Genomic DNA, 13,368 nt, shown 5'->3' on the forward strand with positions numbered 1-13,368 from the left:
CTGAAAAACCTGCAGGTTTCAGGTCTGTCAATGACCATTGTTATTCCCTATCACTACAGTACACTAATGTTTAACATCAGCTATCAAATTTCCCATCCTCAATAACCAGCAAAAAAGTGTTGATCCAAAGGTGGCACCATGAACAACCAGTGAAAGAAATTTACGGCATCTACCACTGCGGACATGAATGGACACAGCCTCTTGTAGCAGGAGGAATTCCTTTGACCTTGTTTGAGCTCCTGGCATCTGCTGAGGCTGTCAACGTAGGGGCCAAAATTTGATGCGCTGAGTAGGATACTAGAAGATACCAAACAAAACAATATGTAGTTTTCAGAGTATCGATTTTTGGCTGATGAGAACTACAGCTTGGCTGGAACTGGGAAAATACCAGTAGAAAGCCAACCAAGAATTAGTTTGTTGATACACTGCTTACTTTTAGCTTTCCCGCCAATCTAGCACATGAATTTCCTGAGTTTACTTTCACCTGACACATGAAAGCACATCATGAGTACTGATAAAAACTAACCTTCAGTCAATGTCCCCCAAGCTAAACAGATGGAACTGAGAACAGTTAAGTGAAATTTGCCTCTGTAGGGCAGCTGGTCTAGTCAAACTCAAGAGCCAGAGCAAGACAGAGTAGTTTCTAACAATGACACAAGCCCTAATTGCATACATCATCATTTCAACTCAGCTGGAAGAAAGTACGTCCACATGAAATGCTATTTGCATAAATTACATTTAGCCAGGCCAAGTCCTGCATCCATTCTACTACAGGATGGAGCTTAGTACCGACCTCAGTGAGAGGTGTGGTTCTCAGTTGCGTGGGAGTAATACCAAACTCACAGTCAAAAACCAGGCATAGCAAGAAGAGGAGGTGCCCAGCTTAAGAGCTGCCTCGCTTAAGTCCCCATTCTGCAGTCCTCCCTCATTCACTGACTGCCCACTCCTGAACACAAGACAAGAAACTTATATGGGAAGCTCCAGCAAGATTTTATTCAATGGTATACAACAGGGAGAAATTAAGATTAAAGAAGAATTGTATACATTACTGATTTTTCAAGTTGCTAAAACAAACCCATAGTGACCAGAACGACTGAGGTTGATGACATAACAAGAAGCACGGTGATCATCTCTCTAGTGTCCATACCTGCAAATACATAATATGTTAATTATTTTTTTTTTAAATATGCTTCATACTAGCGCTGATTTGGGCAGATTTATTCTCATTCTACCATGATGTAATTAACATGTAAACCAGATGAAGGTGAAATGCTATGATATGGAAACCTCAGAAGTTCTTCATATTCCACTTCCCTCAAAAGTCTATCCAGATACTAGTTAGGAGTGAGACTGAGCAATCCACAATATCATACGCAAGAGATCCTCAGTATAATCGTCTTTTGCCCTGAATCCCACTTCAAATATACCCTGTGTGAAAGCCAGGCCAAAGGCTGTCAGAGCCCCAGACGTACTACTGAGCACCGTAAGAAGACAGTCACGTCTCCATTTCTGATGACGCTGCCCATGCAACACTAGTCACTAGACAGGCGACATGGGCTCAGTTCTCATCAAGTGTTCATTAAAACACTCCAATAGCAAAACAACGGTACTTAATTTGTCATGTCAACGACAATTTACAGCACTGATTGTGAATGAGATCTCAAAGACAATCCTGAACAGTTACAGTATCTGTTTTGCTTTGTTTTAATCTGGACTTTGGTTAGAATTAATGTGTGGGTTGTTTTGTGTTTAGGTTTTGGGGTTTTTTTTTCAAAAAGGAGGGGAGAAATCTACAGTCAAGATTAATATATAAACAGCATAGAATGAAGCAAGTGACAGGCAAACTTCCTAACTACTCTCAACGTACAATTACCTCTCAAAACCCCATCCATATATCTCCTACTATTACTCCAACAACATATCTTCGAAGAACACAAAACAAAACAAAGAACACAGAAATTATGAATAAGTGGGCCAAGGCTGTAGCAATGGCTACATGGACGTTTGATTTCCATATGCTAGGAAATCAGCTGTATTAATCTCTGAGCATATTAAGAGTTATGAAACAAATCACCAAAATACTGAGGGACCCAGTAAGACATCTGACATCTCAACAGAAATGCCTCGGAACAGAAGAAGCTAAATTCAGGTCATTTGCTAAACCTAAATTGCTCATGCGGCAGTAAAGTATTCACCTGAGGCTCCACTTTCAATGAATTCCATTTCTCTTCTGCTTGCCATTCTTTAGAAAGAATGTCAACAGAAATCACTACTTTTTAACAACTACTTACCCCACAGCTATTTGGGCTCCCCTCAGAGCTCGTTTACCACCAAGTGACTAAGCAAAAGTCCCTATACAGCAAGGTGGAGAAAACACCTTTCCCAACAGCAGCTATGCCCTCAGACTCACAAATGAGAGAGATTACCCACACATCTGACATGAATTATTTCTATTAGCAGAAGAAAAATTGCATTTTTCATCTTGAAATCCGTGCAGGATACCTACTTTTGGAACTCCCATTCCCTGTTATCCAGCGGACATACTTGGCGAGTTTTGAGCCAGCGAGAGATGCAGTGGAAGTGGAAAGCATGCTGGAAGAGAAAGTTCAGATCACATTATTTCAGAACGCATGAACGTATCTCAGTGTAAAAACTGCCATTGAAAGCATCACAGCAAGAAGAGAGCGGCAAGTGTTTGCAGACAAGGGCGGGGAGGACTAATCAGCCAGCTCACTGGTAAGCACCAAGGAATTGATCCACGTTTTCAGCGAGAAAGGGAACGTTAGTGAAATGGCAGCAGGGAGCCTGTTCCACAGTGCATGCAGTGGCAAGCGACTGACTTCTGATGAAGGAGAGAACGCAGAGTTTAGCAGCTGGTAAAATTGGCAAAGCAGATGCTGATAAGAAGCATAACCAGAAAGACAAGAAAGAGGATTTCACAGTCAGTAGCAGGGATGATATGTATGTACACATGCTGAAGCTTTCTGCCAGTCTTCTGGACAAATCAAAGCCTGAATAAAAAGGAACTTGCAAAATTAGAAAGAAAAAAAAAAATCTCAGTTATGTGTTTAATAAGGACACCCTTCTCCATACCCCATACAGCTACTTAAAAACAAGGTTTCACTTGTGGTAACTCTTGCACACAAAATCGTAATTTTGATGTTAGAATATTCTAACATGGTTTAAAAAATTGCTTGTCCTCTACAAACAGAACTGCAACATTTAAAATCCTGTTCCAGCATTATCATGCTGTAGATTGATCCCACACCACAGTGAAGACGGGACCGAGGAACAGATAGTTACTCCATTATGGAAAATTGTATCTTCCAGCTCAGGCCCAGGCTAGCTAAGAGGTACGCAAGTCTGAGTTCCCATGCTAGTGGGACCATGTATAAAGGAGTGCACAGGGCAACAAACTGAAGAGCTGGAGATTACACACTAGAACTGATTTGATCTTCCTCCAAAAAGGGGAAGCAAATCATGTAGTTACCCCATACCGACTCCTTGAATCAGACTGCACAAAGACAAATCAAGCATTTTGACATCCAAGTAATCTTATTACCAGGAAAAAAAAGGCATAGCTCCTAGGCAGAACCTTGATCAAGAAAATCATGCTCAGAATGAAAGATCTATTATTCTTAAAACAAAAAATAATAATAAAAAAAGGAGAAAAGGCTTATCTTCCTTCTCTTCTGTCTCTTTCCTATTACACCTCTCCAACTTTCACTCTTTTTTTTTCCTTCTCCTTTCTACACTCTACTAAACACAGTGTTTAAAATTCTTTTTTTCTGGTGGATTATCTGAAACTTGTTTTGTCCTGAGTCATGAAAAAAGGAGATGGCATCACCACACACAAGCTCCGCAATGAAACAGATTTCCTTACATTGCAGACGCCCCATGCAACTGTGCACTCTTCAGAGGTAGCTGATGCTTGGTTTGCTTGACACTCTATGCCTGTGAAAACAAAGATGAAGCACGTATATACAGGAGCAGATGATGTACATGCAACACCAACCGGCAGATTTCTTCACAACAGCAAGGCGGGGAGGGAGAAGAGCTCTTTGTTTTGTTGTGTTTATTACATCAGGAAGTGTCAAGAGCTGTTTGGTTTAATGTGTACTGTTTTCCCAAAAGCATCGGATCAAAACATACTTCATCCTGCTTTCTTCCTTCCTCTACACTTTCAGTATTCCAAATTTCCAGAGGGCAAGAGCACATAGTTCATCTACCAGTAACACGTGTCTGCTTTCCAAATTTTAAGGATAAACATTTTTAATTTGTTCTCTTGTGCTTTAATAGACGTCTTTTGGTGGCCAGTTGCAGTAGCAGAGCCGTGAAAGAAAGCTTACTTAAATTTCTTACCTAGGTTTCTCTAAAGGTAAATTCACTCTCTTGTCAGACATTTTGTACTATCAGTTACATTTACAAATTAATTTGCTCATGTAATGCTGGAGTTTGCCCGTCTTCTTCTATAGTCTTGAACAGGTAAGCACAGCCCAAAAATACACAATAGAAAACACAATTTAAAATGCATTTTTTGAACTTTTTACACCCTAGAGCTGAGTACCTAGGATGATGCCCAAAAAGATAAATACTATTTATGGGTTTGGGTTATGTTTTACTTTTTGTGTCAGATAGCATGGATGAAGCAGCTAAGAGAGAGAGAAAAGAAGGAAGATCAGCACTGAGAAATTAAATCCAGCAACTTAGTTCTCCATCCTAGACCCTGAAAAATTCACTTCTGCTGCAGCTCAAGAAGAAACTTCAGGCGAAAAAAAAGGTATTTCCAACTCCTCCACAGCCAGCAACACAAACCTATGAGACCAACATTTCACTTCCTGCAAAAGGATGCTTTCTTTAAAAGTCAAGCCCAAATGGTTTAAAAAAACATGCTGATAGATGCTCAGCTTAGAACTTGATACAGGGGCTTGTTGCTTGCTTGTTTTGCACATGTTTTTCATGGCAAATAAAATGTCTGAACGAGCTCCAGTTCTCTGTTCACTTTTAGTGTGCCCAAATAAACTCAGAGGAAAAATCTGATTCACCAATTAAAGATTCAAAAACTTTCAAACCTCACAGGTTTGTCTGAAAAATGTGATCTTTATTTGCTCTGTCCTATTCAACCCTTTCTCCATTTTTCACTCTCACACAGGTGTGGAGATGAAGAGAATAAGAGAAAGGTCCATTTTTCTGAGATGTGAGAGAGATTAGTTAACCTGGGTCACAAGGCACTAATCAAAACAAGACTGAGGTCTGAAGAAACAGAGTAGTAACAATGGTTCTGCAAGATTTGAATGAACCTGTGTTTATTATATGGTTTACATCAAGATATGATATACCACGGCAGGAAGTCCAAAGCTCAATGTCTTGGTTTTGACTGGGACAGTTAGTTTTTCTCTTTAGCAGCTAGAAGAGCTCTGTGTTTTGGGTTTAGTCTGGGATTCGTTATGAGAAAAATGCTGATAGCGCACTGATGTTTACAGTTGGTGCTCAGACATCAAGGACTTTTCGGCTTCCCACGCTTTTGCCAGTGTGCAGGAGCACAACAGGCTGGGAGGGAGCACAGCTGGGACAAAGGGCCCACAACTTCACTTATGATTTAAACTTAAATTTAGGATTGAGGGCTAAATTGGCCAATGAAGTATTCCATATCATGCAACGCCATGCCCAGTATATAGATGAGGGTTGACTGGGAAGAAGGGCTCTTGCTCTTCCAGGGGCTCTCTCTCTCAGACACTTGGTGTGCTATCTCTTTTGCCCTCTTTTCGGGCCTCTCACTCATCCAGGATTGCGGTGTCAGGACTTAACTGTTTTGGGATCATTTGCTAGGAAGGGACAGGTGTTGGTCACTGGGTGGTGAGCAATTACACTGTGCACCATCATGCATATATTATTATCATTATACACACATATATATTAATATATTATCATTATCACTTGTGATTTTATATTATTATTATTAAATTTTTCTTATCATCTCAACCCACGAGTCTCCTTCCCTTTTCCCCTTTAATTCTCTTCTCCATTCCCCAGGCGTGGGGGAGGGTGAGCGAGCGGCTGTGTAGCATTTAGTTGCCAGCTGGGCTAAACTACGACACTCAATCCCTTGCCTGCCTATAGAAGAGAATAAAATCCAGTGCACCTGAAATATCTGAGGTCTTAATTCCTCAAGCCCTCGATATATACAGCAATAAAACTAAATCTGATTAACAAAACAAAAGGGAAGATGCTCAAGAAACTTGAAGAGCTTCAATTACAGCTGCTGACCCAAAAGAAGCAATTAGAGTCAGACAGTAACAGGTACTGGAGGAATACTGGAAGGCTCTTCTTTTGCCTTGTTTTTGACAAGAGTATCTGGAGGTGAGGGCAGAAAGATACAGCTAAAACCTGAAATACCTGTAAATAATTATGAAAGATGCAATGGAAGCGTTCAAACTCAGGGAGTTACAGAAAGGCTTATTGTATAATGGTAACTTCTGAATCTTGGCATCTGTTAAGGACCATCCACCTTCCTATGCATTTTCTATTGCAGAAATCTTCTGTATATTTACCTAACAAGAAAAGTAGTCCAAGATTTAAGCAGCCATAATGGCAGGTAACAGAAGTAAAGTACATGTCTTTTGTTCACAATAACAGAAACAGCCCATGCACTGGTAAATTTGATGATAAGAGCTCTTCAAAGCAGCTTCTGCTTGAGCAAGTGTAACCACTGTATGGGTTCCCCTTTCTCTTTATGTGTTGCATTCTAAAATTATGTCACGATGGGATCGACTTATTGGGAAGAGGAGAAATAAATACATATAGCTTGGCTAACACAATGCATCATGCGCTCACTCAGAAAACAGGGACAGAAAAAACAAGTAACCAGGCTAACAAACTTGAAGTACATTTGTTATTCCTAAAACGTAGAATGAGCTCGCCAATTTAGCTTTTCAAATTTCAGAGGGATTTCAGAATTTTCCCCGTGCAACCCTCTCCAGTTTCTTAGGAATTATCTGCAGATCACCCTAAGTTCCCTCCCTATTATATCATCATATGCTTCCTTCTACTTACGACCCCCTTCCATGACACTCAATATTTCCTGTTAGTATCACACTCTCAAAAATATTTGTACACAGCTTCCACCTTCCACTCCTACTTATGACTTAGCAAACTATATATACTTAGTTCTGTTCTTTTATTCTTCTCATAAATCCAAAATCATTCAAACTGTTAAGCATCCTGAGATTCTTCTTTGGATTCTTTTCCAATTTATCTGTCTTTGTAAGGCTGGAACATCAAATGTCGTACTCTGCATCTTACTATCGAAGAAAGGGAACAGTATTTTGACAGCACGTTTTACACAGATCAAAACTATACTGGTTACCTTACTATAATGTTACATGCCTCGTTTTAGACCAAAAGGTAATCCACTGTACTAAACGTCGTGTTTAGTTAACACTCTCCAACTTACCATGTTGCAATGGCAGCACCAGAGAGCAAGTCTTGGAAGAAATCAAGAACACTGCTCAAGTAAAACAGGAACAGAACCCAGGTCTTTACAGAAAAGTATGAAAACAAAACACTGAAAAACTACTCCTTCCTTCTGTACACTGAATACAAACCACACTGAGGATGGGGGGAATTCTTTGACCGTATTATTACTGAGTCATAATGTACAAGCATGAGAAGAACTGCATGACACCTTAACATTGTTATATCCTACTTTTGGATGCCTGACTTTATAATGATAGCAACCTCCCATTAGCACGGCTAGTGTTACTTATCACTCTTTTAATGTTTTCCCTTTCAAGGTTTCTCTTCATCACTAGGAGAGCGAGACGTTTGTATCCTGCGTTTTATCAAATTGAATCTTGTGTTGTTCTTCCCTGCATATTCTATTAATTTTTACTCAATTTCCCATCACTTCACATCTTATGTTTGAAAATTTAATTAAAGTGTTGTTTAACAACATTAATGAGCTGTAACAAGGAAGTAAGTAAATCCAGAGCCAACACTGATCTCGGAACACCAATTTAGATACCCCTTCTACTCTGTATACTGTCAATTTTGGTCTGTCATTTGCAGTCCAGGCTTTTCATAATATTGCTCATACCCAAACTAATAAGGTGTTATGCTTGAGCAACTCAAAAAAGAAAAAAAAAAGAAAGAAAATAAAAAGTTACCTATGCCCTCTTCCTTTACTGTTTTTCCTAATGTACTTATATACTCTTAACCCTATCCCCATTTTGGTAGGACTTTTATTTTTTTTTAAAGAACTGACACACAAAATTCACTACAGGAAAACAGTATCTGTCCATTCTTCTTCCAGCTCCTCCACATCTCTCCTTCATCCCCATATGTCCTATTTGCTATTTATAAAAAACAGCAAATATATGAAACTGTATTTGGCCTCTCCTGGGAGGCACTATTAATTTTGAAGCAGATTAGTAATTAGTAGAATGAAATTCACTAGCATCCATTATCTTACAACATATCTCACTTATTGTATATAATTATCTTGAATTACAGGATTTTATCTATTTATTCTATACATTTGTAAATTCTATAAACGTAACTTATGTTCTAACAAATCTGTAAAATTCCATTTGCCTGTCAGTGACATGCTTTCCTCTCTAAAATGTCATAAATCTGAGAGACTAAGTAGTAGCCCAGTGTCCACCTCAACTACTTTTCAAGATAGTAAAGATCAGAGGTACTTAAAAAGGAAATCTTTACATCAAAAGACCTCAGCATGTTTCATAACTCCCATCCTCACTTGCTTCTCTTTAGTGTCATCATTCTCTTTCTAATAACCAAGAATAAACCGACGCATGGATAGGCAGCAGCTGGCTCAAAACACAAACATATCTGTCCCAAAGCAAAGAAGTGAGCTTGCTTAACCCATATCCAGCCCTGTGTGTTACAGTGTTTTCTCTCTATTAAAAAAAAAAAAAATCTGAAAGTAGTTTTGTAATTATTATTTAAATACGATGTAAAATCAGGTGTATCTCTCACTAATTGTTACTATAAACTTGAGGTCTCATTTTTCTGAAATGTTTTATTTTCAGATAGGCTTATTGATAGTAAATTACCATTACCATTAGTTCCAAGGGCAACTGCGTAAAACCAAAGTACAACAAAACTATGACAATGGGATCATGGCAGGCCAATCCCAGGCACTGCAGCTGCACCTGCTCTTGTTTTAGGGAGTTCTGCAATCCTCATGTTTTAGTAAGATGGGCAAATAAGGCAAATTTCTATTGAGGTATATTAAAAGGTCTTCTATCCCTCATGACTGAAACAAGACAGAGAGTTACAGTGCAAACAGTGTCTTGTCAGTTTTGAGGGGAAAAAAAAAAAAAAGGTTTTGTACTCATTACCACTCCTTTAAGGGACTACCACCAGTGACTTAATGCATGCACACCTATTTCACGATAGAAGCTTGTACACTTAATTCCATTATCACTTTATTTTCCTACATAGCAAGCGTATTTGTTAATTGAACCATCAAGATCATACAGGAAAAAAAAAAATCAAACCAACACTAGCAATACATTGTTTCTGATTTAGGCATTTGATTACTCTCCTTTGTAAATGAAGAATGAATTTGCTAGGTGGCTATAAAATTCTCTATACTATAACATTAACTAACTTATGCAAGGTATTTTTTGTAGAATGAGGAGTCAAATGAAGTCACTGGTCCAAGCCTTTCCTGGCCAGACACAGAAAGCATTACAAGATTTCATCCTAATGAGTGTAATGAAAAAGTTGATATCCATAGCAACATCCCCAACTTTAAAATCTAATACTTCTCTTTGTCAGCAATACCTGTCAACTCTGAATAATTTCAGTTCCTGCTGGCTCTTTATTATTATTTCTTTTCCTCCTTGTTGCATCCAAAATACATTCAGCAACACCATCGTATCTGTAGAGTGGTACCAAGTGATTCTTCTCTTTTCAAGAAAAGGGTGAGGGAAAAGCAGTATAGTGACAGAGGTCACAAAAACGGATTATAGGACTTCGGCATTACATAAAAGAGAGCTTAATATTTGCACTGTGAAGACTTAGTTCCTATGTGAAAACTGCATTTGCTGAATCACACCCGCAACAGGAGAAATTTCAGCTGTGCATCATGTACAAGTCAAAACCTCCAACTGTCTTCCCCACCATTTACTTACATAGATCCATAATATGGTTTCTGCAAATGGCACAGTTATCAACCACAATGTCCCATGCCCACAGAGCTACTGCGTTCCACTAGAGAGGGAAAAAAGAAAAAGAAAAACAGTTTTGACTCAATTTACAGCACACAGAAATCCTTGTTATTCCTCAAGATCCCATGTATTTTTGAAATGGAAAAGCTGGGATATTTTAAAAAAAATCATCTTAGAAATCAAGAGTAATTCTGTATCATGAGTTTGGAAGCTTTACTGGATAGCAGTGATATATTCCTATCGCATACCTCCCAGACCCAATGTCTCCTTCCAGTTTCAGAAACAAGATAATTCCCTTAGTCCTCTTTTTTTTTTTTTTGTGAAACAAATGCAAAAATCTGCATTTCTATTCAAGATCCAGAGGCAAGGACGCAGCTCATGCCACATCCTCAATTCTGATGGAAAGGACAGTGCCTTGGAGAAAGGCCAATCCAGATGCCATTTTGTTAAGAGGAATTTCCATTATTCCCAGCAGTTCTTCTAGTAAACACCCCCTAGAGGAGGTGGGGCCAAGAACTAAAATCATATGTAATGCTACCCTTCGCTGATTCCTGAACAATCTCCTCTGCAAAAAGGTTACTAGGCAATGACCTACCAGCAAGGTTGAATACAAAAATTTGAAAGTACTATCAAACTAACCTTTCAAAGACTTTGTTTATAAAAGTAAAAAAAAAAAAAAATTTAGAAAGCTGATTCAGAACGAGGACTTTAAGACAAGCTATGCAGAAAAGCATAACACCTTTTTATTCCTCCCCACAAAAAATATAATCAGGTCTCTTGTAAATTCATGAAACAGATGGGCTTGCCTTCAATATTCAAAGCAATCCTAAATCATACTGGTAGCAAGGATAATCTTCATTTACTACTTAAGTAGTCCAGATATTTTGTTTCCTTTTTTTTTTTTTCAGTGTATGATTGTATTGACTACACTACAGTAAATCTTCTCTACCTTGTTCCATTTATGCCTCAATATTTCCATTGCTTCCCCTCTGTTCAGGGTTCTGAAGGAGGAATACAAGCTGCCAAGTATTTTTATTACAAGTAGTTATCAATTTTGATAGGCACTTCAATTTTTCATTAGTACCTATATAAAAAGTCATCACAATACTACTAGATCTTTTAGGAAATGGGTCGGTGGTGATCTCATTTTTTCTCCTCATCTTCCAACTTCACGTCTAGCCAGCCTTCTGGCCAAGGTACTCATCTCTTGAAGACTTCATTCACATTTTAAGACAGCTAGGATAAAAATTCCCAGCACCCTTATCTCTCTCACACTCTCAGGTACTTAATCTCTTGTCCCGTCATAAGCTACTCCTGTGACCCACAGACCTGTACTGAGCCAGACATGCAACAAATGTGCCTTGGTACCTTGTTAGGAAGAAGGAATGCTACTGACACATAAATGGCACTGCTTCCTGCTCCTCTCATGTGCTATTATATCTGACCCTATTTCAAAATCACATCATCCAAATACCTCCTTCTGCATAGACCTGCAGCCCTTACAGAGCTAGAGGTTTCCATCATCACTAACCACAGCTGCATTTCAAACAAACTATGCCTGGAGACCATCCTTCAAGCAAGAATCACTGTTTGGAAATGTTTGCCGACATCCAGTCCAGGGATCATTTTTCCTCAAATTCTACCTTAATGCAAGCTCACACAGCCTCTCTGCACCCTTGTGCAACAAGTTTGGACTATTACCAGGATCCAGCTGACAAACTGGTGGCACTGAGCAGAAGAGCGGTACTATGGCTGTTCTGGGGATGAAAACAGAGTCAGGGTGACGGGAGAGCATTTGCTGACCACACACACGTTGTTATGGCTTGATTTAAACAAGAAGGGGGGAGGAAAAAAAAAAAAAAAGGCCATGCAGATTTGTGCAACGCGTCTTACGCAGCACATCAGATAGCTTGGGTGACTGGGCCAGAGCGGCGGCTGAGGAGGCGGCAGCATTCACGCCTGCTCCCCAGCCTGAGCTGCCCGGAGGCTCCGCGTAACGCGGCCCGGCCGGAGGGGCCACGGGGCGGCCGAGGCCCGGCAGGGCAGCAGCGCCCGCCCCGGGCGGGCTGCGGAGCCCCCTGACAGGGGCAGCCCCCTCACAGCCTCTTCCTCCCGCCCGCGCGGCCCACGCCAGCCGCGCACGCTGATTGGCCAGGCTCCGCGCCACGTGCCGGTGCGCGCCTCAGCCATTGGCCCGGAGGCCGCGCCAGGACGCCGCGCCCGCACCACGCCGCCCCTCCCGCCGCGCCGGTGCGGAACCGGGCGCCCGGCTCCGAGAGGGGAGCGTGAAGTCACGTCACCCTCTCCCCGCTCGCCGCCACCGGACGGGGCCGGCCCCGGCCTCTCCCTCCCTCTCGGGCCAGCTAGAGGAGCGCGCCGGCGGGCCTCACTTTCTTCACTTCGAAGCGCTTCTTGCCGGCGCCGCTGTTGGTGCCACTGGGGGTGTCCACATCCATCGCGGCCGCCATTTTGGATGCGTGAATCGCCCGTCCCGCTCGGCGCGCATGCGCGGCGGGGAGGGGCGCGGGGGCGGTGAGCGGAAGGGGCGGGCGGTTCCCTCCGGGTCCCGCCCCGGCGCCGACAGGTGCGGGGAGGCCGGGAGCGCGGTCACGTGAGGCGGGCTCGTAAAGGGGCCGGCCAGGGCGGGGCCGCGCGCTCCTCGCCGTTACCTCATCGTCGTTCTTCCGCGGGGTTGCACAACCGGAGGGGAGGGAGCACGGGCATGCGGGGGGAGGTGCGTTTAAAGGGATACGCACCCGAAGCGCTGGGGCGGGTGCGGTTCTGGTTCCGCCGTGTGCGGCGCTGCCGGGCGGGGCCCTGTCGCGGGTCATGCGAAGCCGGGGCTGAGGGGGAACCGAGATGGGCGCCGGCCTCGGGCCTCCGCTCCTCCCTCCCTCCCTCCCTCCCTCCCTCCCTCCCTCCCTCCCTCCCTCCCTCCCTCCCTCCCGCAGCCCGCCAGCGCCGCTCTCGCCTCCCCACGGCCAGGGAGCAGGTTCCCTGGGCACTGTAACCGCCCGGGAGGGCTCGCAGCCCGGCCGTGTCCGAGGCAGCGCCAGGGCCATCCCCGGCTGGCCCGGGCGGGCGGTCCCGGCCTCCGCAAGGGCCGAGCGAGGCGGGAGAAGGATGGGGAGCGGTGCCCGGGAGCCGGAGCCGGAGCTGGAGCGGGGCGCGG

The 13,368-nt window shown here is 42.6% G+C and overlaps 1 protein-coding gene across 1 annotated transcript; it reads right to left on the minus strand.

Moving 5' to 3' along the window:
* Window positions 1–966: 966 nt before the first annotated feature.
* RBX1 (ring-box 1) lies at window positions 967–12,677 on the minus strand. The gene is made up of 5 exons (XM_086610165.1): window positions 12,587–12,677; window positions 10,161–10,239; window positions 3,884–3,954; window positions 2,507–2,592; window positions 967–1,147 (listed from the first exon to the last, which is right to left on the minus strand). Exons 1-5 carry the CDS (start codon window positions 12,662–12,664, stop codon window positions 1,135–1,137), a joined length of 327 nt encoding a protein of 108 aa, XP_086466291.1. The 5' UTR covers window positions 12,665–12,677; the 3' UTR covers window positions 967–1,134.
* Between the last annotated feature and the right edge of the window lie 691 nt (window positions 12,678–13,368).

The sequence above is a fragment of the Tauraco erythrolophus genome, chromosome 4 (genome assembly GCF_009769465.1).
Source record: "Tauraco erythrolophus isolate bTauEry1 chromosome 4, bTauEry1.pri, whole genome shotgun sequence".
Lineage (NCBI taxonomy): Eukaryota > Metazoa > Chordata > Aves > Musophagiformes > Musophagidae > Tauraco > Tauraco erythrolophus.